Source organism: Eumetopias jubatus, unplaced genomic scaffold, assembly GCF_037043125.1.
Source record: "Eumetopias jubatus isolate StellerSeaLion01/CBP00866 unplaced genomic scaffold, mEumJub1_p1.0 scaffold_13, whole genome shotgun sequence".
Classification (NCBI taxonomy): domain Eukaryota; kingdom Metazoa; phylum Chordata; class Mammalia; order Carnivora; family Otariidae; genus Eumetopias; species Eumetopias jubatus.
In genome coordinates this window covers 99,141,464-99,168,419 of record NW_028274819.1, presented here as the reverse complement: position 1 = coordinate 99,168,419, position 26,956 = coordinate 99,141,464, and the positions used below count along the sequence as shown (strand labels likewise).

Here is a 26,956-nt window from a genome sequence, read left to right as displayed (position 1 = left end):
CAGAGTCATCTGAATGGCTTGTTAAAACAGATTGTTGGGCCCCACCTTTAATTTCTGATTCTGGTCTGGGGCAATCCTGAAAATTTGCATTTCAGGTGATGTTGACCACACCCAAGAACCGATGATGTAAACTACACTCATTCAGATTCAGAGTTAACTTTTTTGTCTGGGAGAGTACCTCACCTGGTACTGTGTTCTTCCCTCAAGAGGTACATAATGCCCTGGGTGTTATATACAACTAATGAATCACTGAACTCTACCTCTGAAGCTAATAATACATTATATGTTAATTAATTTTCAATTTTTAAAAAAAAGAGGTACATAACGTGTAGTTGTCTTTTTTTGTGATATTAACAGTCTTTGATGCTCAGCACTTGGATCTGTTCATTCATTTGGTATTGCAAAATGGTGATATTCAACCATTCCTGCTTCATTTACTAGCTAGACTACTTCTAGGAAGAAAAACTTCCTCATCTACTAAATAGTTACCCAGTGGGATAGTTCGTATAGGAAAGACCCATTTTGAGCATAATGAGTTGGTTCACTGGCATCAGCTAGATTTGTTTTTGTTTGTTTTTATCTGTAGGGTCATTATAAACTCATGTCATTACACGTGTTTGATGCATTTCAAACATTATAATTATTATCCTTATTGATTCTCAAATTATCCCATCTTTGACCAGTGAGACCCTCTTCAAATTGGCTTCTGAATCCTTGTGATGAAGGAGCTGAAGGCAAGCTGAGGGGGACCGGGGTGGCTGTCGGTTAAGCATCTGCCTTCAGCTCAGGTCATGATCTCAGGGTCCCGGGATCAAGTCCCACATGGGGCCCCCTGCTCAGTGGGGAGCCTGCTTCTCCCTCTGCCCCTCCCCCAACATGTGTGCGTGCACGTGCACCCTCTCTCTCTCTCAAAAATAAATAAATAAAATTAAAAAAAAAAAAGGCAAGCTGAGGTAAAGCACAAGCTGACACCCTGCAAACCCCCACCCCCCAGGTGGGATATGGGTGACATTCCTCAGGCACTCTCGGCTGCCCTAAAGCTAAGGGAAGGAAAAACAAATGGCTAACTTACAGAGATTACAGTCTTGCGGACAGGAGTCTCCCTCAGTTTACAAATGTCTTAGTGATTTACAAGAAAAAAGCATTCTTATGAATAACCTAACTTCCAAAAGGAAACTGCCAACTGTCTTAATGTTAATGCTAGAGAGAAAAACCACCTTAACATGACACTGGCAAGGCCTCCAATATCTTGTAGGTTCTCTTTAGCATAGGAAAGTTCTTTTGAAAACCTCCCTTTCTCCTTACCTCCTTCAACTCCCAAGTATAAAATCAGTCACGTCTCACAGCCCCCAGTGGAGCTACTCTTCCTGCCCACGGGTCTTGTCCCTGAGCTTTAATAAAACCATCTTTTTGCACCAAAGACGTCTCAAGAATTCCTTCTTGGCTGTCGGCTCCAGACCCCACCAACATTCAAAAACTACATCACTTGTAATATGTGTTTGCCGTTATTACTTAAGAATGCTGAGAATATTCAAGTCTGTTATAGAAAATAAGAGAATGAGACAAATAAGGAGGACAGATGACATTATGTGGAGAGGCAGATAGTTTGTGAAGCAAGTTAGACCTTGATGAGTAGAACAGGTGTCTGCTGATATGGGAAGAGATGGACGAACAAGGTCAGCACTGAATATTCACGAGGCACACGAAACACCAAATATTTATGAGACACTCAATATTTATAAGATCTTAATCTTTTTTTTTTAAAGATTTTATTTATTTGAGAGAGAGAGAATGAGAGATAGAGAGCACGAGAGGGAAGATGGTCAGAGGGAGAAGCAGACCCCCTGCTGAGCAGGGAGCCCGATGTGGGACTCAATCCCGGAACTCCAGGATCATGACCTGAGCTGAAGGCAGTCACTTAACCAACTGAGCCACGCAGGCACCCAATATTTATAAGATCTTAAATCAGCTATCCCTTTGTGCTCCTATTCTGGCACTCTGCATCCTCTGCCTAAGATTTACAGCTAAAACCCATAGCTGCCCATCATGGTAATTTGCAAGCTCCAGCTATAGCCTGGAATTCTCACCCTTGTGCACCTACAACAGAGTGTAGGTGAGGGAATGCTTTCCCTGACCCTCTCAGAGTCCCTAGCTGAGTCTGAAAATTAAACTGGCAAAGAGAGATCAACAGGAGAAAATCCTACAGATTTATTTAATGTAAGTTTTATGTGCCATAGGAGCCTTCACAAGGGAATGAAAACTCAAAGAAACAGACCTGAGTATTTTATACAACATTTGATGAAGAGTGGGCAGTTGTGGAGGAATAAGTTGAGGAGTCTGAAGTCATTGTAGTGAACTGGGGCAATCCAGCAAGGACTCTTGGTTCAGATTCTTCTTGGGGCTTACATAAGGATGTTCCTTTCCTCCAGGCATAGGGAGAGCACCCCTTACGTGAGGATTTTATGACCTGTTTCAGGGGAAAAGGACAGAGAAAGATCAGAGTGACCATCTTGCTTTTGCCATTTTCTCAAATTCCTTCAGCTTAAAGTATTCAATATGCCAAGGTGTCATAGTTGGGGTAGTGTGTCCCGAACCCCACTGAGAGCAAGAGCATTTAGGGCCCAGCCATCATCAATCTGCCAAGTCCCCTGGCTCACCCACAACTCCATCCTTGTAACAGGCTGGTGCAGCAGAAAGATGGGATTGATGAACATTACATAACACAGGTTCACATGGGCTGGTTCTTCCACAAATTGGCAGCCTATCCTGAGGGGGTTCACCTTCCCATTCTCTTTTCCACTGCTTTTCACTACATGTTTTTCATTGGTTTAATAAACCAAATAATTCACAGATCTTAATTTTGCCTGTGAGCCATTCTGTTCTGTGATCTCTGGGATTGCATGTTCTATAGTACATTAAGAGGCTGTCATAGCATCAAGGTAATTTCTCACATGATAATCCTTTTGACACATGACAAAATGTTCCAGGCTCATCTTGTACACTTCTTGCCCTAGACCTGAAATCATCCACAATTCTTCAAGGATTCCAGACTACTTTTAGTGGGAAATAGTATTTGAGGCTACAGTCTGGATACTGGGGGTGCTCACTGCTCCTGGGTTGGCAAGGTATCTTTTTTTTAAGATTTTATTTATTTATTTGTCAGAGAGTGAGCGCACAAGCAGGGGGAGCAGAAGGCAGGGGGAGAAGCAGGCTCCCCATGGAGCAAGGAGCCCGATGCAGGACTTGATCCCAGGACCCTGGGATGATGACCTGAGCCGAACCAACCGACTGAGCCACCCAGGTGCCCCAGTAAAATATCTTATGAATTATATACTGTTATATGGGCTTTTCAGGTCTTCCATTAAAATGAATAATTTAAAGTTAAATATGTAGAGGGTGCCTGGGTAACTCAGTCGGTTAAGCATCCAGACTCTTGATTTCGGCTCAGGTCATGATCTCAGGGTCATGAGATCAAGGCCAGTGTCGGGCTCCGAGGGGAGTCTGCTTGAGATTCTCTCTCTTCCTCTCCCTCTGCCCCTCCCCATCTCCCTCCCTCTCTAAATAAATAAATAAAGTTAAATATACAGGCTCAGACCTGAACCTACGCCTTAATATAATCAACCTCAATTAGTCAGACTCTACAGATAAATGCAAAATGAGGGAGGAAATAGAGATACCAGATTTGAGGTTAAATGTGACAAACTGAACAAACATTTATCTCCAACTTCTTTTTTTTTTTAAGATTTTATTTATTTATTTGAGGAGAGAGAGAATGAGAGAGAAAGCACATGAGGGGGGGGAGGGTCAGAGGGAGAAGCAGACTCCCTGCCGAGCAGGGAGCCAGATGCGGGACTCGATCCAGGGACTCCAGGATCATAACCTGAGCCAAAGGCAGTCGCTTAACCAACTGAGCCACCCAGGCGCCCCTATCCCCAACCTCTAAAGCCCTACTAAAATGGCATATACCCATAAAAGACAAGGAGAATGAGAAGATAACAGCAGATAGTAAATGCAACAAAACTTTAGAAGTTGAAAAACAAGTGAATGAGTGCTAAACAAATTCACATGCTAAAAAAAGCTGAATTCTAGAATATTGAAGAAATAAAATACTATTCAACTCATTCACTGAGACCAGCTGATATATCAGATGAAGACCCTATAACACAGAAATATCAACCTTATCTCACTCATGAAACAGGAGGCAAAAATCCTACACAAAATATTAGCAAATTGAATCCAACCAGGTGAAAGAAAGGAAGAAAGAAAGAAAAAAACCCCACCGCTACAAAGTAGGGTTTATCCAGTTATGCAACAATGTTTAATATTTTAAAATGTATAAATGTAATTGACCACATAAACAGATTAAGAGAAAAACCATAGGAACATCTCAATAGAAGAAGAAAAAGCCTTGGATAAAGTACCATGCTGATTAAGGATAAAAAACTCTTTGTAAATTGGAACTAGAGGGTGTTCCTTAACCTAATAAACAGTAACTATTAAAATCTTACAGCAAATATTATCCTAAATGGGGAAATAGCAGATTCACTCCCAAATTAAGAATTGAGAACAATGCCTGATGTCCTCAATTTACTTGGTGTTGTGTGGGAGGCCCCAAATAGATCTGTACAACAAGAATAATAAATTAGAGGCTTACAGAACAAAAAGAGGAAATAAAGCTGTAATTGTTTGCAGATAACATGATTTTTTTTACATTACCAAACAAAAAATTAAGAATAATAGAATTTAACAATGAAACTGGATATAAAATTAAGACATATCTATACTAAAAAACAACCAACTAAAAACATAGCTAAAACAAAAAAATATATACCACTTAGTATAGTATGAAGGTATTTCCAACAAAAATCTAACAAAAAATATATGTGACCTAGATGGAGGAAATAATAAAACATTTGTAAGAGACATTTTTAATTACCTAAGTAAATGAAGAGCCATACCATGTTCATGTAGTCAAAGACTTAACATCATAAAGATATCAATTCTCCCCAAATTGATCTATAAGTTTATTCCATTTTCTATCAAAATGTCAACAAAAACAGGGTTTTTTTGTTTGTTTGTTTGTTTGTTTTGTTTTATTTTGGAGAGAGAGCACACTCTCGCATGCGAACAACACAGAGAAAGGGCAGAGGGAGAGAGAGAATCTCAAAATCTCAAGCAGGCTCCACACTCAGCATGGAACCAGACCCTGGGCTCGATCTCATGACCCTGAAATCATGACCTGAGCAGAAATCAAGAGTCAGACACTCAACCAACTAAGCCACCCAGGCACCCCTCAGCAGAGTTTTTAATCAAACTGTTAAGATGATTCTAAAATGTATATGGAGAAGCAAAAACAAGAATAGCCAGGACACTTCCAGAAAGATCAGGGCAGAGAACTTACTCTACCAAATACCAGAATTTATTGTAAAGCTATAAAAATTAAAATGGTATGGTACTGAGGTAGGGATGGAAAAATTAACTGATAAAATAATGCATAGTCCTTTAGCTAGACCTTTACATATATAAAACTTTGGTATATAATAATAATAATTAATAGTAATAATAATAATACAGGTGGCCTGTCAAAAGAGTGGGGAAAGGAAAGATGAAATATGGAGGTTGGAAAAATGCCATATGGAAAAAAATGAAATTGAATTTCTAGTTTACGCCATTTACAAAAATCAACTCCAAATGGTTTAAGAAGTGGTGGAAGAGGCAGGCAGGAGATTATTGGTTTTCATTATAAGCCTGGCAGTACTAATTTAACTGTTGTGTTATTTAGATTAAAATATAGGTTCATTTTATTTTTTTTTAATTTTTTAAGATTATTTATTTATTTGACAGAGAGAGAGAGTGAGAGCAGGAACACAAGCAGGGGGAGTGGGAGAGGGAGAAGCAGGCTTCCTGCCAAGCAGGGAGCCCGATGCGGGGCTCGATCCCAGGACCCCGGGATCATGACCCGAGCCGAAGGCAGACGCTTAACGACTGAGCCACCCAGGCGCCCCAATATAGATTCATTTTTAAAATATAAATAAAATTTTTAAGAGAGGAAAAAGTCCAAGCATTAACAAAGATATAAGGAAAAATAACATTCATACACTTTTTGGGAGGGCAATTTGAAAATATCTGTCAAAATTTAGCTGCACATATTCTTTGATCCAGCAATCTCTCTTCTCGGAGCCTGTCCTACAGTTAATACTTGCTGAGAGATATATGTACATGAAGTTTGTTGCAGCATTATTTGAAATAACAACAATAAAAGGTATATACAACCTAAATGACCACCAGTAGAGGGTTGGTCAAATAAATAACAGTACCTCTAGTCAACGAAATATTTTGCAAACCGTACAAAGAAAAAAATAAAAAGCTCAAAAGTTTGAGATTTCAGACGTGGAGAAATCCCAGGTGAAGACAAACTCAAAAGTATGTCTTGGGGAGTACGTAAGATGGGGTGGAGATAGAGGCCACAGAAGCTAAGGAAGTCAATAACGTGCAAAGCCAGAGTGGGAAGGATGGCTCAATGGGCGTTACTCAAATGTTGGGGGCAGAGAGAAAAGGTGCAAACCAGGAGCATAAGTCACTAGTGAATGTGAAGGAGAGGTAGGCTGACAAAATCTCAAAAGAGGAGGAGGCGAAAGCCAGAGGCAGGACTTAAAGAACTGGCAGTTTATTACGGAATTGATCCAATCAAGTCAAAATGAGGTTGAAGGGAGAGGAAGACAAGAAAGGAGACAGCAGATGAAGTGTGTTTCCGTAAGCTAGTTACTACTCCGGGTACCTGCGAGGCAAGTCTCAGGACACCCTCTGAGGAACCATGTATTTCAGAAATGAATCAATCTTCTAACTGATAGAAGACTGGGGCATGATCCACTACCTCCTCTCCCATTAGTTCAGGGCTGCCTCTGGGGGCAGCAAGTCCCTACCCTCCCCTGCCCATTCAGAATTGTGCCTGCCTGCACAGGCTTTCAGGATGGGACATCAGTGTGCATCAGAAGTGACCACAGAGCTGCAGCTGAAGTCATAGGTGGGCCAAGGGGACGTGGCATAAGACACCAACAGCATCTCCACAAGGGTTTTGTGTTTGTACAAGAGAGTGGAAATAGAATGGGCTGGAAGAGACAATGAAGAGCAAGGAGCCAAACTTTGGATTCTTGTCCTCAAGGAGATAAGGGCATTTGGAGAAGGAGCAAGAAAAGAAGTGTCTTGAGGAGGGAAGGAGAAGAGGAGCCAAGCTTCCTGCAAGATAGGAGGTATGGGCAAAAGCATTGTGTGAAGAGGTTGAGGATTTCAGGCAATCTCTTTACTGTGGAATTCTAATGGCACGAGGGAAACAGCTAAGAGAGGAACAGTGGGGTAGGGCAGATGTCAGCTCCGTACGGGGCTGTAAGCCCACATGAATTGTTGCAGCCCTGAATGCCTACTCAGAAGTGGCCTTGAGAGACAGTAGTGAGGGGAAATCCTCCCCAAAAGCAGAACATCTGGCACTGTACATGGTCATCCACATCAGTGGAAAGAGAAGTGGCCTGGTGTTAAAATATATAGAGATTCATGGACAGTGGTGAATGGCTTATTTATTGGTCAGCGGCCTTGAATGAGTAAGATTAGAAGCTTGGGGACAGGGAATTATGGAGAAGAGATGTGTGTATACGGACCTATGGGAATCATAAAATGTGAAGGTCTTTGTGTCATAGAACACCCACCAGAGAACATCCATCATGGAAGAGGCACTATAACACAAAGTGGAAGACAATGACTAAGCCAGCTAGGGTCAACTAGCCTCCATCCTTGGCCATCCCCAAACAGGGACAACGGGGTTATAAATGTAGTAGCTGTGGCAGAAAAGGTGGGAGGCTATACCTGGCTACAACAGCGTGGGCTCCCCCCCACCAACGCTGATCAGCTATGGTTGCTGCCCAAATAGTCCAATGCTGAGGCTCTAATTTGGGACCATCCCTAGAGGAAACCAATCAGCCACATCTTGGCAAGTTAATTACAACTGGGTCCTTTCCAAACCAAACCTGGAAGGGGCTTGATTCATTTCAGAGGAATTGATACATATTCTGGGTGTGGTTTTGACTTTCTTGCCAGCAAAGCCTACTATCTAAGAGTTCGCATACTGTCTGATCCATTAGCATTGGATCTTGCATAGCATCACTAGGGACCATGGGACCCACTTTATAACAAAAGCATATGGATATGTGACCATGGGATCCACTGGTACTATCATATACCACACCATCCTGAAGCTGCCAGCTGATGGATCAATGGAAAAGCCTTTTGAAGACAGAGCTAAGCTTTCAACTCAGAGATGACATCCTGTGGCCTGGGGCACTATGCTTATACATTTTAAGTCAATAACTAGAATATGGTACTGTGTCCCCAAGCGGTAGAACACATGCATCCAGGAACTAAAGGTTGAAAATAGGAGTATCCATGCTTACCATTACTCCCAGTGAACCATTCAGGAAATTCACGCTTCCTGTCCCCATAATTCTAGACTCCGAGTTTCTAGAGGTCATGGTTTCCAGATGCAGAATGTTTCCACCACAGTACACAGCAAGAGTTCTATTAAACTAAGCTACACCTGCTCCTCACCATGGCCCAGAGACCTGAAGACAAAAGAAAAAAATGATTCACTTCAGGGCACCTGACTGGCTCAGTCTGTAGAGCATGTGACTCTTGATCTCTGGGTTGTGGTTGTGAGTCCAAGCCCCACGTTGGGTATAGAGCTTACTTTATTTTTTTTTTAACGATTTTATTTATTTATTTGAGAGAGAGAGAATGAGAGATAGAGAGCACGAGAGGGAAGAGGGTCAGAGGGAGAAGCAGACTCCCTGCTGAGCAGGGAGCCCGATGTTGGACTCGATCCCGGGACTCCAGGATCATGACCTGAGCCAAAGGCAGTCGCTTAACCAACTGAGCCACCCAGGCGCCCTAGAGCTTACTTTAAAAAAGGACGGGGGCGGGGTGTGCCTGGGTGATTCAGTCGGTTAAGCATCTGCCTTTGGCTCAGGTCATGATCTGGCGTCCTAGTTTAGAGCCCAGAGGTGGGCTCCAGGGAGCCTGCTTCTCCCTCTCCCTCTACTGCTCCCCCTGCTTGTGCTCTCTTGCTCTCTCTGTCAATAAATAAATAAATAAACTTGAAAAGAAAGATTTACTCCCCCAGCAGAAGCAATCCTTCCTTATCATCAGGAGGAGTCAGGGCTGTAAGGAACAAGGAGAATACATACAAAACCCAAGGGTTCACAGCCTGAAAAGGCCACGTGACCGGGCTCTTGGGGCTCAGACTCCTCAAGCTATGTCTTCCCTCCGGTTAGCAGAAGTGCTAGCCAAGGCTGGGAACAATCTAGAATGGGTAACAACGGAGGGAGAGGACTACCAGACGGGACTCCAGAACCGCTGTGTAGTGGGACCGTAATTAGTCCCCCTAACTTTCCATTTATCAGCTTCTCTGGGAAGAGATCAAGCAGGGTCCTGAAAAGGCTGTTTAAGGGTAGGGTGAAAGGATGATACAGCAAGTAGACCCAGGCAGGGCAAGGAGTGAACTACGTGGGTGCCCCGTGGTGCTGCCCAGGCTCCCCCTTGAGGACTGCTCACTGCTGCTGGGGCGCTGTGTCCCCTGGGGGCTCTCAGCTGAGCTCTTTCACATCGTTCTCAGCAGAAGCAGCTGCCTTGACCAAGTCCTTACCCCCTTTCTGGGAACAGCTCACATCCAAGACTAGATGATGTGCCAGTTACCTCAACTCCAGACCGTCCTGGGAGGTCGTCCCAGCCTGAGAAAGCCCTGTGGGATTGGCTACCCTGACTTAGCTCACCTCCCCCTCCCGCCCCCCGCAGCCCCCAATCCTGCTTCCTTCCCTTCCAGGTGCTGTTCCCTCGCCCCCTCAGTGGGCCTCCTGCACACAGATCTCAAAGTTTGTTTCCCAGAGAACCCAAATGATGACAGACACAGATCTCAAAGTTTGTTTCCCAGAGAACCCAAATGATGACAGACACAGATCTCAAAGTTTGTTTCCCCAGTGCATGTTCAGAGATAAGAAGGCAACCAGTTCACAAAGTTAAAAGTGGTTTTCTCTAGGGAGAGGAACAGGGCTGAGGCGGCGGGGAGCGGGGGGGATCTGGTGGGGGGCAGGAGACTGTCCCTATATCCCCCTCTGTGCCCTTCCTGCTTTTTAACACACATGTATTAATTCCGTCATTAAAACCTTTGTTCGATTAAACTTTAATTTGAAGAATTTGATACTGTTGCTCTCTTGTTTTAAAACTTTCCATTGCTTCCCATTGCATTTAGAATAATCCTTGAGAATTGTTAACATGGCTTATAAATCCCTCCCTGACTGGTCCCTGCTGAGTTTCCTACCTCACTCTCTCCATTAGCTGCCTTCTGGACTCAGAGTTTCTCAAATGGGCCTCTCTTCCTAACCGGGGCTTCAAACATGCCTGCTCTGTCTGGAATACTTGACCTGTCCTCCCCCCAACCTGGTTCTCTCCAATTCCGTCCACCAGACTTCTACTTGGATGTCACTTTCTCAGGGAGACCTTCACTGCCCCTCAAACTATATTAGTCACCCCTTCATCATTCCCACAGCACCTGTAGGAATGCACCTGTCACTAGATCCAGTATATCTTAAAATATTTTGCAAAGTCGGAGGGTACTTAAAATAATGAGGAATTGGCTAATAGCACTGGGAATATTTGTTAATAAACTCAACTGAGAAAGTTTCAAAAAATAATAATAATAATAATGTCAGTCTCCCGAAATTATCCGTTTACCATCCACAAGGACTGTCTTGCTACACCTGTCATTACCACCACCTGGCACATAACTACAGCATAGTAGATATTATATATTCACTGAGTTTTGCCAAAATGTTTTCTAGAGTCTCAGCTCTGTACCCAAGAACAAGTTAGGTAACCTGTCCGAGCTGCAGTTTGCTCAAGTGCAAGATGGGGATAAAAATAACACCTACCTTGGACGGTTGTTTTGAGAATTAACTGAGATATCTTGGCAAAACCCTGAGCACAGTGCCTGGCATATAGTAAGCATTTGATTAATGTATGCTTAAAAATGAAGAAAGGCCTTATCAATATACACTGACATCAGCAAATTTTGAGACTGTCACTTTTTACCCTTTCCAACACTGAACGCTGTGTTTTCAAATAGTTTTCTAAAAATACATGTATATTTTTGTAAATTTACAGACAAAAAAATGGAGGGGGGCGGAAATCTCATGGTTTTAAGCCAACGTGTATTTTCAAGTCAAGAGGCTTTGCCAATGAGATGTCCTTGCTACTCCATGACGGGCACACCATAAAGAAAGCAAAGGGCGCCCGGCTGGCTCAGTCCATGGAGCATGCAAATCTTGATCTCAGGGTTGTATGTTCAAGCCCCATGTTGAGTATAGAGATTACTTAAAAATAAGATCTTTAGGGGTGCCTGGGTGGTTCAGTCAGTTAAGTGTCTGCCTTCGGCTCAGGTCATGATCTGACGTCCTGGTTTAGAGCCCAGAGGTGGGCTCCCTGCTCAGCGAGGAGTCTGCTTCTCCCTCTCCCTCTGCCCCTTTCCCCTGCTCATGCTCTCCCTCTCATGCTTTCTCACTCTCTCAAATAAATAAATAAAATCTTTAAAAATAAATAAAATAAAATCTTTAAAAAAAAAATCAAATATTCAGTGCTCCCCTCCTTGTCACAGCTTATCTGGGGGGACGGAGTATTTGAGAAGGGAGTCCCAACCATGGCATTATTACCGTGCAAGGCCCCGCGCAGTGAAATTGCAGGTATTTCTCATCTTCCCTTCAGGTTTTGCCACAGCCCCGTTGCTTGTGCTATGGGAAGATATGGGGCCCATCTCTCCCCACCCAACCCAGGTGGCTGCCTCGGCCTCCAACGTTTCCAAGTGACGTAGAACCCTACAGGCCCCGAGGCCCCTCAACACTTCCTGTGTGGGGTTCAGAAACTCACCTCCCCTCCCAGCCTTAGGTGCCTGCTTCAGAAAATGGTGAGTCTCCCTCTAACGGGTCCCCTTTTTCATCCCAGCATTGGCAACAATGACCTCAGGGTCCTCACCTTCAGCAGGGGTTTTGGGAAAGTCCTCTGGTTTCTTTTTCAGAAGTAATAAGCCACCGGCCTCCGCCATCTTAGGTAGAATAAGGGTCCATCCAGTGAGAGAAGGATGCAGTCGGGGAACCTCTGGAGAATTCTGGGACTCTGTCTCTTATCAGGTAAGTAGGATGAAATGAGAAAGGGTGGTATTTCTCCAGACTATGGGAAGCCTCCCAGCCTACCTTGGTGCTGCCCAGTGGTCCCAAGGAGCCTCATTTACCAGATGGAAGGAATGTTCTGTGCTATGTTAAGGCAGGGATCTAAGCCTGCAAGCTAATGGGAAAGAATTCACTCCAGAGGCATGGGAGAATTTTCAGGGAACAGCCAAAGAAAAGCATTTGGGATCATTGCTTTTGAAAGCAGAGAAGTCTCTCTGCCTCCACGAACAAAAGCTGGTTCATCAGTAAACTACCCAGCCTTTAAGAACGAACAAAAAATAGATTAGAGCTAATCTCCACCCCTCCTCCATGCCAGGAATCTCAGAGTTAATTCCCAAGACAATACACACTGATGACCAAGAGCTTTCAATTAATTTAGTCCTTTTTGAAGCAAGGGAGAATATAAATTGATAAATAACCAAAAGCAATTCCACATCCCATAGGAGATAAGATAAAAAAAAAAAAAGGTTGCCGTTTAAGTGCCAGAGACTGTATAAAGAAAAAATTCTTTACACGTGTTACCTAATTTAATTCTTACCTCCATCTTGGAAGGTAAACGTTACATCCTCTATTTTACAGACAAAGAAACTGATACACAAAGGTAGTAAATAACTTGTTTAAAGCCACACAGCTAGTAAGTGCGAAAGCAGACCTGAGAACGGGACTGTCTGTCGACAAGGCCTATGCGCTTCATGGCTACATGGTGTAAAATGGCTCAGGATGGCTTTATTTCAGTGGCCTAGAAAAGGCTACCATCGCTGGGGCTCCTCAGACCCAGAGCCATGGTGTCTCCACTTCCTGCTTCGCTGTGAGTTTCTCGGGCTTTTTTTTTTTTTTTTAAGATTTTATTTATTTATTTGACAGTGAGAGACACAGCGAAAGACGGAACATAAGCGGGGGCAGTGGGAGAGGGAGAAACAGGCTCCCCGCGGAGCAGGGAGCCCCATACCGGGCTCGATGCGGGGCTGGATCCCAGGACCCTGGGATCATGACCTGAGCCGAAGGCAGACGCTTAACAACTTAGCCACCCAGGCGCCCCAGAGTTTCTCAGGCTTTTAAGGCTCACACAAATCACCTGGTATTCTGCAGCTTCTGCTTCAGTGGGACTGGGGTAGCGATTGCCATTCTGCATTGCTAATAAGCTCTTGGGCTTTTAAATCTGCGACTGGTCCAAGGAAAAGATTTTGAGGTTGTCAAGGGGCAAGGTGTGACTCCTGCGAGGAGGGATCAGGCATTTTCTTAGAGGCTTATAATATCAACTATGTTTTCCCAGGGCGGAGGGGGCAGGGGAGATGGAGAGAGAGAGAGAGAGACTGGGTATCAGTGTCCCAAGCACCCCTCAAGATTTGACATTATGAGACTGTGCCCCATCTGCTCTGGAAATGGATGGGCGATGGGCGGGTGGAGGGGGTCTCACTCCATGTAGAGGCTGTTGGTAAAAGAGAGGTCCAGGTATACGGAAAACTTTCAGGCAACATCAGGGCAACTGGTCATCCATAATGAGTCCAAGTTAGTGCTGAGTGAGGAGCCCAATGGAAATGTGACCAGGCTGTTCAACACCGGCTCTACTTGATGAGTAAGGGGAGTGTCAAATATCTCCATCTCAAGCAGAAAACAAATGGAAAAACTGAACAGACAAGCCAGAGCCAGAGACAGAACAAGAATCTCAACATTTGTACCTAACTGAGAGCTTGTTTTTCTTCCACAGTCTGATTTTCAAAATGGAGGCTTGGCGGCAAAATTCTTTTGCTATTTCTCCAGCGGCCCAAAAAGTAGCCTGAACTTTTTCTACCTCCTGTTTGTCAAATATTGAGTGTTCATGTTTAATGCTAGATGCTTCTTTGCTTTGTTTCATCCAAACTGATCAGGAACCCCTGGTCCATACCCAGCAGTACACAATCAATGATGAAGGGGTACTTACCTGGGGTACAGCAATGAGTATGACCCAGGGGTGGTTGGGAAAGACTTTAGATGTTCAGAAACGTTCAGACCAGACCACATTACTTTCTTGGCTTGGCATTTCAGGGACCCACAACATTTACTAACTTTTTTTTTTTTCATATTTATTTTCTAGTTGGTGCTTGGGGGCAGGAAGGTAAGATATGCTTTCTTTCCTTGTTATGAAACCAACCTGGCATTCTTTCTTTTTATGAATGGAGCTTTCTCTAGACTCCCCGCCCCCAACAGAGCTTCCCCAGAGACCCATAAAAGAGGTTTTGTACCACCTTCTCCTTTGCCTTTTCCTGGTCAGTCTAGAGATAGTTCCAGCCCAGAAGAGGAAAAGCAATGGGAGATCATAGGAAATACTAGTCTTAACCATTCAAAAGAAAAAAATTGAGACTGTTGAGTTGAATGTGCCAAAAGTTTTCATTTGTTTGTGTTTCATATTTGATGTGGGATTTTGTGGAAGGTATGAATGTATGCACGGGGATGTGGTGAATAAGCCTCTGGAGCATCATTTGGGTGCACCTTAGAGTCACATGTCCAAATACTCTGAATGTATGTGCATTGCATTCATGTGTGCACACGAATGTGAGTACACCTGGCCTGGACTTACTTCCCGATCACAGTGGTAGAGTCAGGGGTGTCCCAGTATTGGAAGGCTTTCTATTCAATCAGCTCCTCTGTGCTGAGTGACCCATTTTGTGTTTAAAGGCGGCCACTGGGCCTGTCTACATTCTGTGACACTGCCCCCTTAGCAATGTTTTTAGAATTCTTTCTTTTTTTTTTTTCTTTTTTACCCTGCAGCATGCTTTAATATTACCTTATTGACAGATGGAATATGTCGAAAGCACTAATGTGCTTCAGGGTAACTAATCTCTTCTGCAAGCTACTGCCAGTAAGAGTTGATTTCCTTCATCATTGATTTATGTGCAATACCTACCTTCTTTTTTCCCCAGCTTTATTGAGATATAATTAATGTATAACACAATGTAAGTTTAAGGTGTATGATGTGATAATTGATATTGCAAAATTACTACTTAGGATCCATGTTTGTAAATTGCCATCAGGTGTTAATGTAGGCTGTAGGGCCCCAAACAGCTTTTCCTATACAGTCATGAGGAATTTGAAGATCCATTGTTGTCTTCTTTTTAATTTAGAAAACTATATTTTATTTTTTTAAGATTTAAAAAAAATCTCCACACCCAATGTGGGGCTCAAACTTACAACCCCAAGATCAAGAGTCACACATTCTATCAACCGAGCCAGCCAGGCACCCCAGAAAAAATCACATTTTAATACTGTAGAGAATTGGAAAGATAAATATAAACTTGTCCATAATTATTTCACCAGTCATAAACATTGCTGACAGGCTGACGCAATTCCATGATGCCGTCTTTTTTGCCTTTTCGTTTTCTTTTTTTCTTGGAATTGAGTTGACATACAATGTTACATTAGTTTCAGAAGGTCCTAACCCAGGGGAGCAGGGTCTGTTCTTAGTGGCTGATGGAAGTATAGCTAATAATTGCTTTATCATTTCCTTTTCAGAGACTGAGGATGCTATGGGTAAGAGGATTTTCACTCTACACCACCTCTTTTCAAATGTGAAACAAAATGGTATTAAGGACAATCGTAGTAATAAACACTGAGAACCAGAACTACCAGAGGAAAAATACAATTGTCTATCGGTAGGATTTGTAAGAAATGCGCCTATGTCTGTTGCTGTCATGTATCCCTGAGCACGCATTCAGGGAAACATACACCTGTGGGTGTGGGTGAGAGCCACCACTGAATTTTTATGTAAATCAAAAGTTCTTTGAAGGCACAGAGGGCGTCTTAATCACCTGGCCCAGTGCCTGGCACATAGTAGGTGCCCAGCAAATATTTTTTAAATGAGTAAATGATCACTAATTCCCTTTCTTCGAGAAGCTGATGGTTTTCTGTAAAAGATAAATAACTGATAATACAGTGTGTTGTGTGCTGTGATATGGGAAAGTACCAGCTAAAATGAAGTATAAAAGCAGTAGTGGTTAACTCTACAGAAGATAGTGGGGAAGCTTCCCCAGAGGTGATTCTTTTTTTTTTTTTTTAAAGATTTTATTTATTTATTTGAGAGAGAGAGAATGAGAGAGAGCAGGAGAGGGAAGAGGGTCAGAGGGAGAAGCAGACTCCCCGCTGAGCAGGGAGCCCGATGTGGGACTCGATCCCAGGACTCCAGGATCATGACCTGAGCCGAAGGCAGTCGTTTAACCAACTGAGCCACCCAGGCGCCCTCCCAGAGGTGATTCTTGAGCTGAGTTTTAAAGGATGAGCTTTGGGACGCTGGGATGGCTCAGTCAGTTAAATGTCTGACTCGTGATTTTGGCTCAGGTCATGATTTCAGGGTCATGAGATCGAGCCCTGTATCAGGGTTTGTGCCGAGCATGGAACCTGCTTAAGGTTCTGTCTCTCTCAGGCGCCTGGGTGGCTCAGTTGGTTAAGCAACTGCCTTCGGCTCAGGCCATAATCCTGGAGTCCCGGGATCGAGTTCCACATCGGGCTCCCTGCTCAGCAGGGAGTCTGCTTCTCCCTCTGACCCTCTTCCCTCTCGTGCTCTCTATCTCTCATTCTCTCTCTCTCTCTCAAATAAATAAAGTCTTTAAAAAAAAAGATTCTGTCTCTCTCTTTCTCTCTCTGCCCCTCCCGCTCACATGCTCTCTCTCTCTCTCTCTCTCTCTCTCTAAAAAAAAAAGTAAAAAAAATAAAGGATGACTTTGTATTTTATTTTTTTTTAAGATTTTATTTATTTATTTGACAGAGAGAGACACAGGGAGAGAAGGAACACAAGCAGAGGGAGTGGGAGAGGGAGAAGCAGGCTTCCCACAGAGCAGGGAGCCCGATGTGGGGCTCGATCCCAGGACACTGGGATCATGACCTGAGCCGAAGGCAGATGCTTAACGACTAAGCCACCCAGGTGCCCCGATGACCTCGTATTTTAGGAAGAAGAATATTTTAATCAGAGGAGTTAAGGCTGTGTAGTGTGAGGTTAAGAAGCTAGACTGCCATATTTGAAGCCTGGATCAACTTCTTATTCGTTGAGTGTCTGAATAATTTACTTCACTCTTCTATGCTATAGCATCATCGTGTATAAAATGGAAATAATAATGATACCTAGCTTGTAAGGTTGTTTTAAGGGTGGAATAAGTGATTCACTTAGAACATTATCTGACATCTAGAAGCAATGGGTGAATTTTAGTTATTATTCTATGGGAAGCATGCAGACTAGATAATAAGCATTAGAGTTTATTGAGCATGCGTATTCTAGGTATTGCCCTAAATATTTTACCTGAATTCCTCATTTAATTCTCCTAATGCCCTTATTCTACAGATAAGGAAACCAAGGTTTAGAAAAGAAATAGCCCAAACATTGAGATAAATAGAAATGCAGATTTAGTTGATACTGAAGCTCATTTCCTTTTTTTTTTAAAGATTTTATTTATTTATTTGAGAGAGAGAATGAGAGATAGAGAGCACGAGAGGGAAGAGGGTCAGAGGGAGAGGCCGACTCCCTGCTGAGCAGGGAGCCCGATGTGGGACTCGATCCAGGGACTCCAGGATCATGACCTGAGCCAAAGGCAGTCGCTTAACTGAGCCACCCAGGCGCCCCTGAAGCTCATTTTCTTAACCATCATGAAACACTGTCTCTGGATGGATGTGTATTAAATCTTTGTGAGCATTCTAACTATTTCTAGGCACAGACATCCAGGCCGTTGTATGAGCATGTATGTCTAAGCTCTGCTACCAAATCTGCGCTGATAAAACTCCTGAGCAATTTACATTCTTTACATTTCTTTTCAAACAAACACACCACACAGAGTGAAGTGTCGATTTACTTTTAAATGGTTTTATTTATGATTTCTAGCTTATTTAACATTGCTAAGAAATAGCAGTATTGAAAAATTATTTCTAAGTCAAAATAACATCAACTATCTACATCATTATACTCAACCCCCAATTATTAGCAGATAGATAAATCTGGAGAATGACTTGTTTACCATTCCATATGATCTCAGCCAGAGAGGTGCCTGAGCAACTGGGTCAGAACTCAGTTCTGTTCTCCATCGTAGCAGGACTCCAAGAAGGAAAGGAAGAAAGTAACTAATATTTTTCTTTAAGCATCTGCTATGTACCATTCATTTTAATCAGCATAATCCATTTAATACTCACAAATACCCTGTGAGGTGGGTGTTTCATCTCCATTTCCCAGATGAGTAAACCGAGGCTCAGAGAAATTCAATGACTTGTCCTCAAGCACACAGCCTAAGGCAGATCTGGGATCCAAACACAGGGCTGATGCATACTAGTGCTCTTTCCCCAACAGCATACTGTAGCAAAAAGCCCCCAACAGGGAGAGGGCTGTCTCTGAGCACTACCTCCTCTCCTGTATTCCAGCTGCCACATCCAGGCTTCAGCATAACCTAGTGCCGCCCTGTGTCCCGGCCACAAGTCTTCCAAAAAGCAAGGATGCACCCCAGCTGCACCTCCCAGGATAACATTGCCTGCTGTGGGGCATGTGCCTGGGCCCCTAGATTATCTTAGCAGATGTTGTCCACACCAATAGTGCCTCCCTCTAACAAAAATAATTGAGAGTTGATTATGGTTCAACGTAAACACTTTTTATTGGAAGAACCATTCCCTTAAGATGAGTACAGTCCTTTACATAATTTAAGGGCAATGAAAGAAAAGTGGTATAAAATAAGGAGAAGGATGCTTGATCTCTACTATGAGGGATTCTGTTCATTATAAGAGAGAACTTCTGAATGATGAAGAATAGGTAAGACCAAGAATCAGTGGCTCGAAGATCTTGTGAAGATGAGTGAAGGTCTTTATCTCTGAGAAGACCCTTTCATGTCTATCCAGAATACAGTTCGTGCTAATGTAGGAGGCTGAGCTTGAAGACTTCCAGAATTTTTCAGCTTTAGGGTTTTAAGACTTTCTGAGCTTCAGTGGATCTGGATCTAGGGGCACATGCTGGTATAGTCTCAATGTGATGCACCTGAGTGCATCAACAAGCATACCTCACCTTCAAGGCTTGGGGCTCCCTAAAGGATGGGCCTTCTTTGGAGGTTCTTGGAGATAATGTCTAGTCCCACTTGAAAATTTTTGTCTACAATTTAAACTTAAGCCAAGGTTATTTTCTTACAGTGCTTTCCTTTTCCCATGTTCAGGTGAATCAACAGGTTCACCTCCAGAGAAAGGTAAGTTTCTCTGTCTTTCAGGTATGCCTCGAGGATGCAGGTGGGTGGTTAGAGGAAAGGGAATTGGTTGGGAGAGATTATCCCCAAGAACTGAGGTCATTCCAACTCCTGTTTTGGAAATATTCCCAAAGGGACTTTTCTAGGCTTTCCTTTACTTCCCTCCTCCCCTTCCCAAGCCCCCATGTCCATGCCTAAACTCTGAAGTCACACTCGAAACGTTCTCCAGTTCCCCTTCTCCATCAGATCCCCTCTTTCATGCCCTCTAGCCAGTAGCGCTCCCCTTGGACGAGAAAATCCAAGACCTGGATGACAGGTGACTTTCTGCATCTGGTTGGTTCTTCTATTCCTAATTTACCTTTGCCAAAATCTTAATGGTTTCTCCCTCCAATTTCTCTTCTCTTCTCTCCCATTTCCCAGAGTATAAAGTCTCCATCTCTGGAACCACGGTAGTGCTGACATGCCCTGAGGAAGTTGAAGCTGAAAATCTAAAATGGGAAAAAGATGGGAAAGAGATACCACAGGCTAATGAAAAGCAGCTATCTCTGGATGAATTTTCAGAAGTGGAGGACAGTGGTTATTATGCCTGCTATACAGACCTCTCGAAGAAGAACTATCTCTACCTGAAAGCAAGAGGTAATATAGGTCCCCAGAGCAAACACCATGGGACACCTTAGAAAATTTTCAATCATTTTTTTTAAAGATTTTATTTATTCATTTGAGACACAGAGATACAGAGAGAGAGAGCATGAGCAGTGGGAGAGGCAGAGGGAGAGGGAGTAGCAGACTCCCCGCTGAGCCAGGAGCCCAATGTGGGACTCGATCCCAGGACCCTGGGATCATGACCTGAGCCAAAGGCAGATGCTTAACCATCTGAGCCACCCGGGCGTCCCTCAATCATTTCTTCTAACGCACCTCATGGTCCCCCGGTATCTTTGTGCTTCTCTTCTACTCAATCCTGAGACTCTCAGGGGCCACATAGCATCAGTGTTTTCTGAAATATGGATTAAACACCAATATGGGGTTATCTGGGAAAGCTCAGTCAGCACTTAGATCTAAAATAACAACTTTCCAAGAGACAGGATTGCATCATTTGCGTTATATCGAATCCGGAATTATGACACATAGATAGGGGTTTATCTGGTGCTTTATCCAGAGATCATTCTTCAGAAGAATTTGCAAAGCTGCTATAATAAAGTGTCATAAACTAAGGCATGATAATGATAGCTAACATTAGTTTCAAGCACTTGCATGGATTTTTTTTCATATAATCCTCTCAACAACCATGAGTTAAGTACTATTTAGTTCCCATTTTTTATTTTTATTTATTTTTTTAAGATTTTTAATTTATTTATTTGACAGAGAGACAGACAGCGAGAGAGGGAACACAAGCAGGGGGAGTGGGAGAGGGAGAAGCAGGCTTCCCGCGGAGCAGGGAGCCCGATGCGGGGCTTAATCCCAGGACCCTGGGATCGTGACCAGAGCCGAAGGCAGGTGCTCAACCATCTGAGCCACCCAGGCACCCCTTAGTTCCCATTTTTTAAAAAGATTTTATTTATTTATTTATGAGAGAGAGCACAAGCACGGGGCAGAGGAGAGGGGGAAGCAGGCTCGATCGCAGCACCCCGGGATCATGACCTGAGCCAAAGGCAGATGCTTAACCACCCAGGCACCCCTGTTTTATTCCCATTTTACACAAGAGGAAACAGGGGCTTTATGAGTTGAAAACACTTCTCACAATTCTCACAGCTAGTGAGTAAAGGAGCTGGGAGTTGAACCCAGGACTCTCTGACTCCAGAGCCTCTACCCATAACCTTCACTCTTTGCTTGGTGTTACATACATTGAAAGGTCTGGTTCTGTCCATGGCAAGCATGTGAGTAGTAAAGGGAGAATCGCCTTTATTTGTTCCTTGGTGGTCTCTACTGTCCTTGTGTCTTCTTTTCTCGGTAATTTCTCTTCCCCTCCCCATATCTCTGTCCCCCACAGTGTGTAGGAACTGCATGGAGGTGGACCTGATGGCAGTGGTTGCAATCATTATAGTTGACATCTGCATCACTCTGGGCTTGCTGCTGATTGTGTATCACTGCAGCAAGAATAGAAAGGCCAATGCCATGCCTGTGATGAGAGCAACAGGTGCCGGCGGCAGGACTAGGGGTAAGACCATGGAGTTAAGTTGGAAGAGAGTCCCAACCAAGGGGGGATGTCCAGCCTGGGCCAGGATGAGTGGCAAGTCCACAGCCAGCTCAAGACAGCTTCTATAGAACATTCCCTCTGTGGCCAACATCTGGACAGAGGGTATCACATCTCAGATTGCTTCTCTCTGTCCTGCCCTAGAGAAATACAAGATGTGTATTAACAGGATGGCTGTGGAGTGTTCTGGAGTAACCAGATTCCACACCACCTCCCTCTAATCTGTGGGGAGAGAGACTTTGGGATCTTCGTTCCTGCCTTTTCCCTTCCCTTACCCATAGAAAAGGAGACATGGAAGGACTTTGAGCTGAGGAAAATCATAAAGTGATACGAAGAGTATGGAGGTCATTAGAGGTGGGATTAAAGGAAACAGGAGACAGAGTGGCCAAGATGGAAAAAGGGAGGCCCAGAGGAGAGAAAGAAGGGGTTTGCCGTCCCTCCCAGATCTCGGTCTCATGGCCACGAGATGGGTGTTCCCTCGTGGGAGCTAACCCTTTCCCCCTCCCTCCTCCGCAGGACAAAACAAGGAGAAGCCACCACCTGTTCCCAATCCGGACTACGAGGTACCAAGGGATGGAGTGGGGGAGGGGATCTTTCTAGGGGAGAAGGGGACATGTGGGACTGTCCATCCGGCCTGCCAGACACTTTGAAGCCCCTCACTAGGCTTCCCAGACAGCCCGCCTTGTGCCGGCCTCTGCCGAGCTGGGCCGTTTCCAAGGCTGCGTGGCTTCTACAACCATGGCATTGGGGGGGGGGTGACACCCTCTTTCTGTGGCTTATTCACTAGCTGTGATACAGCACAGGGAATACCATAACCACACACTCCCACATGATAAATTCAGCACTGAGGTTCCACCTGCGTGCACTGGTGCAGCCACACCGGCTGTTGAAATATTAAAGTACTTCATGGGTAAATAGCCCCCAGCTTGCTGCCCCGCTCTCCCAACACCACACTGCCAGACATCACAGCCTCTCCCCCCACTAGACTGCCTCTCGATTTGACAACTAAAGAGTTAATGCCTGGCATGGCAGAGAACCACCAGGATTGTTTCGATTGCTTGGTGTGTGTGCCCTACCAGTTGTTAAGTATCGGGAACATCACACCTGAACAAGCTCCACAGGTATTTATCGAGCACCAGGCAAGCAGGTGGTATTCACTTTCATGTAAATGACTCCATTTAATCCTGACAAATGCCCTGAGAGGTGAGTCTTTAGATTCCCATTTTGGAGATGGGAAGGCTGAGGCTCCCAGAAGGTGACAGGTTCAAATCTGTTACCAGTGGGCACCAGGTTAGAACTAGAGCCAGTCTCCTGGTTCCTAGTGCAAGGTTCTTTCTGTGGCACTAAAGCTAGATCTTCAGGGGCCCTTCTTTGTTAGGAACTACTTCCTCCCATCCTGCTGACCACAACCTCTCTATTCACCCCCCACCCCCCAGCCCATCCGGAAAGGCCAGCACGACCTGTATTCTGGCCTGAATCAGAGAGGCATCTGACGGCTCCTGAGGATGCTGCCTCCTCCAGACCCAGGTCTGGCTTCTCCAGGGCCTGCTACTCCCTGTACCCTGGGTAAATCCTGGACTCCAGAAGAGAACTGTTCCTCTGCCTTCTGGAGAACTCACACCCTGCAGCCTTGCCCCCGGCTCCCTCCATCCTGCCTTCTCTGCTGGCCCTCGGCCCTAGACTATCTTTGCCTCATTATCTTGTGAAACATCACAGCTCCTCGGGCCCTCACACCTGGGCTGCCCTCTGCTCAGGCTATTTATTTCTGTTATTCACCCCCACCATCACCAGTTCCTTCCTACCCTGCAGGAGATGTCCCTGCTCCCTTCCCTTCCCCCCTTTCCTGGGAAGAACTTGCCCCCGTCCCTAACTATTGCAACTGTCTACCTTTCTTTTCTTCCAGCTCTCTCTTGGGCAATGCTTTGTGGGGATGGACTGGGTAACTCCGGCAGGGGGCCTGCCCCATGCACAGACCCTGGCCCAGAGCCAGCCTGTTACTCCCTACCCCAGGTCTTCCCTGCAGGCCCCTCATGAATATGCTAGGCTCCCTGACAGCTGAGAGAGAAAAGAAATAAAGTGTATTTGGCCGAAAGAGTTGCTGTCCCTCTTTTCTGGGAGGCCCTCAGAAGCTGCCTTATTTCCTCACGTCCTCCCTACCTTTGCCTCAATTCCGCCCCCTCCCCCCCACCATGATCCCCAAAACAGGTGCTGCCGCAGTCTTTGGAGACGGTGTTAGGGAATAAATAAAAAAGAGACAGAGAAGGTCACCTGGGTGGCTCAGTTGGTTGGGCGACTGCCTTCGGCTCGGGTCATGATCCTGGAGTCCCCGGGATCGAGTCCCTCATCGGGCTCCCTGCTCAGCGGGGAGTCTGCTTCTCCCTCTGACCCTCCCCCCTCTCATGTGCGCTCTCTCTCTCTCAAATAAATAAAATCTTTAAAAAAAAAGAGAGACAGAGAAAGGAAAAAACAAATAGTCCTCTGACTCACTTCTCTTGGAGAAAAACACCAAGGATGGCAGAGAGTGACTGATGGGTCCCCGATGGAGTGGTCAGTTGAGAAAACAGAGGGACAGAAGCAGAAGCCTTCAAAGGGAGTGGGGGGCCGCGGATGGGGAGCTTGGAGGCTGCGGGGCGGGGCCCAGATTTCCACAAGCTGCTGGGAGAGGAAGCCAGGGCTGAGCCCCTGGCGGGGCCGTGGGGAAAGAGGTGCTGTCGAGCAGCACCCTCCCAACCCCGCTGTGAGGCAGTCAGAAAGTGGCTGAGGTTTGGCAGGCCCGGATGTGGGCTGCGGGGGCCTGCCGGGGCCGGTAGGAGGGCCTGGCCCCCACCCGGCTCCCTGTGCTCCTCCAGCACAGAGCGGAGGCTGGAGCTGTGAGAAGCCCCAGCGGGCCGCCTTCTCCCTCTCTGCACCCAGAAACCTCCCCGGCTGACCACAGGACTATTTATGCATGTGGCCACCACGAAAAGGCCATTGGTGGTTAGCAGTCTGCCGCGTGCCGTGCACGCTCAGCCTCAGGCTTGTGGCTACAGGTTTGTTGGCCCCTGTCGAAGGTGTTTCTTGCCCTCTGTGCACTCAACACCGGAGGCTCACTCACTAGCTGCTGACCAGCAGGCTGGTGCTCTTGTCCCAGGTGCATCTGATCATGTTCCAGGAAGGGGACGTGTGGCTCAGGGTGAGAAAAGCAGTAACAGCTAAGGGCTAGTGAGCACTGACTAGGCTCTAGAAATCACCCTCAGCACTTTCCATGCCTTATCTCATTTAATCCTTAGGGCAGCGCAACAAAGTAGACAAGAAGGATGGTGTCCTCCTTTTACAGATGAGGCTACAGAGACTCAGAGAGGTTAAGTTATTTGCCCCAGTTGCACAGCTAGTGAGGGAGGGAGCAGGAATGAGCAGGCAGGACCGTCCAACTCCAACGCTCTGAACAGCTACCCGGTGCCAGTGCTGACAGTGATCATAAAGAATGCTCTCGGGTTTCCTGGCTTACAAGTTCTGTATTTAATCACTTAGGCACTCCTGCAGCGAGTGCTTTTCTCATCACTCATGTCGCAGACCGGCACTGTGCTAAGTGCTCAGGGGAGACAAAAAATAAATAAAATAAAACTCTCTCTCTCTCCTCTCTTCCCTCCCTTCCTTCTCTCTCTTCCATCTCCTACATACACATCGTGTTGGTTCTGTTTCTCTGGAGAACCCTAAGGACAAACCCTGATATCAAAACCAGGCAAAAACATTACAAGAAAAAAAAACCTGCATACCAATATTCCTTATGAATAGATGCAAAAATTCTTCACTAAATTTTAACAAATTTAATCTAATAATATATAAAAAGAAAAAAAAAGAATAGGGCCACCCGGCTGGCTCAGTCAGTGGAGCATGCAACTCTTGATCTGGGCTTGTGAGTTCAAGCCACACGTTGGGGGTAGACTTTACTTAAAAAAGGGGTTGGTGCGCCTGGGTGGCTCAGTCATTAAGCCTCTGCCTTCAACTCAGGTCATGATCCCAGGGTCCTGGGATCGAGCCCCGCATCGGGCTCCCTGCTCAGCAGGTAGCCTGCTTCTCCATCTCCCACTCCCCCTGCTTGTGTTCCCTCTATCGCTCTCTCTCTCTGTCAAATAAATAGATAAATAAATTTTTAAATATATATATAATAAAGAATAATACATAATGACCAAGTATAGTTTATTTCAGGAATGCAGGATCAGTGCAACAGATCATGCCCCCAATGTAATTTATCACATTAACCAACTAAAGAAGTAAAACCATATAATCATCTCAGCGGATGCAGAAAAAGCATTTGACAATACTCAACTATTTTTATTAAAAATCCCCAGCAAACTAGAAAGAGAATGGAATATCCTCAATCTGTTAAAGAGCATCTAAGAAAAACCTATGGCCAATATCACCCTTAATGATGAAAGACAATGTTTCCTCCTAAGATCACAAATAAGGCAAGAACATCCTCACTTCTTTTCTATTCAACATTGTACTGGAGGTTCTAGCCACCGCAATAAGCCAAGGAACAGAAGTAAAATACATCCAGATTGGAAATGGAAGAGTTAAACTGTCCTTATTCACAAGCAACATGATCATCTCTGTAGAAATTCTGATGGGCTTTACAAAAAAAAAAAATGGCACTATAATTAATATGTGAATTTAGGAAGTTTTCAGGGTACAGGATCAATATACAAAACGTATTTCTAGATACTATCAATGAACAACTGGAGATTGAGAGTTTAAAAATACCATATAAAAGAGCATAAAAAATATAAAATACTTAAGGGCTAAATCTGACAAAAGATGTGTTTGTGGATTGGCAGAGTCAATATCATTAAGATGTCGATTCCCCCCAAGTAGATCTATAAGTTCAACACAATCCTGATCAAAATCCCAGCAGGCATTTTGTAGTAACTGAGAAGCTAATTCACATGGAATTACAAAAGACCTAGAATAGCCAGACTACTTTCTTTAGAAGTTGCATCTCAGCCTATCCACTCCTGAGTATTTATCCAACAGAAATAAAAGCATATGTCCGCACAATAACTTATATGTGAATGTTCATGACAGCTTTATTTGTAATATCCCAAACCAGGAAATAACCCAAAAGAATATCAACAAGTGAATGGATAAACATCCTGTGGTATATCCATACAATGAAATACTACTGGACAGTATAAAGGAATAAAATATTGTAGATGTACCAAGATGTATGAATCTCAAAATAATTATGCTGAGGTGTAAGAAGCCAGACCAAAAAAGAGTACATGTTACATTAGTACACTTATATAAAAATCTAGAAAAACAAAAACTAATCTATAATGACAGAAAGCAGA

At 44.5% G+C, this 26,956-nt stretch overlaps 1 protein-coding gene and 1 long non-coding RNA gene across 3 annotated transcripts; one reads left to right on the top strand and one right to left on the bottom strand.

Moving 5' to 3' along the window:
* Positions 1–1,811: 1,811 nt before the first annotated feature.
* LOC114211299 (uncharacterized) lies at positions 1,812–11,838 on the bottom strand. Its single transcript, XR_003609735.2, has 3 exons — positions 11,748–11,838; positions 8,442–8,609; positions 1,812–2,467 (listed from the first exon to the last, which is right to left on the bottom strand). It is a non-coding gene; the product is annotated as an uncharacterized LOC114211299 (long non-coding RNA).
* A 52-nt stretch (positions 11,839–11,890) lies between these two features.
* Positions 11,891–23,718, top strand: CD3E (CD3 epsilon subunit of T-cell receptor complex). Of its 2 annotated transcripts, none has more exons than XM_028105794.1 (9): positions 11,891–11,998; positions 12,110–12,221; positions 14,335–14,355; positions 15,750–15,767; positions 19,409–19,438; positions 19,856–20,071; positions 21,423–21,590; positions 22,143–22,189; positions 23,063–23,718. In XM_028105794.1, the coding sequence occupies exons 2-9, from the start codon at positions 12,173–12,175 to the stop codon at positions 23,117–23,119; spliced, it is 606 nt and encodes a 201-aa protein (XP_027961595.1). In that variant the 5' UTR covers positions 11,891–11,998; positions 12,110–12,172; the 3' UTR covers positions 23,120–23,718. The 2 variants fall into 2 exon arrangements, with proteins under 2 accessions (XP_027961595.1, XP_027961596.1); XM_028105795.2 differs by having other exon boundaries at positions 11,925–11,998; positions 12,142–12,221.
* The last annotated feature ends 3,238 nt before the right edge of the window (positions 23,719–26,956 follow it).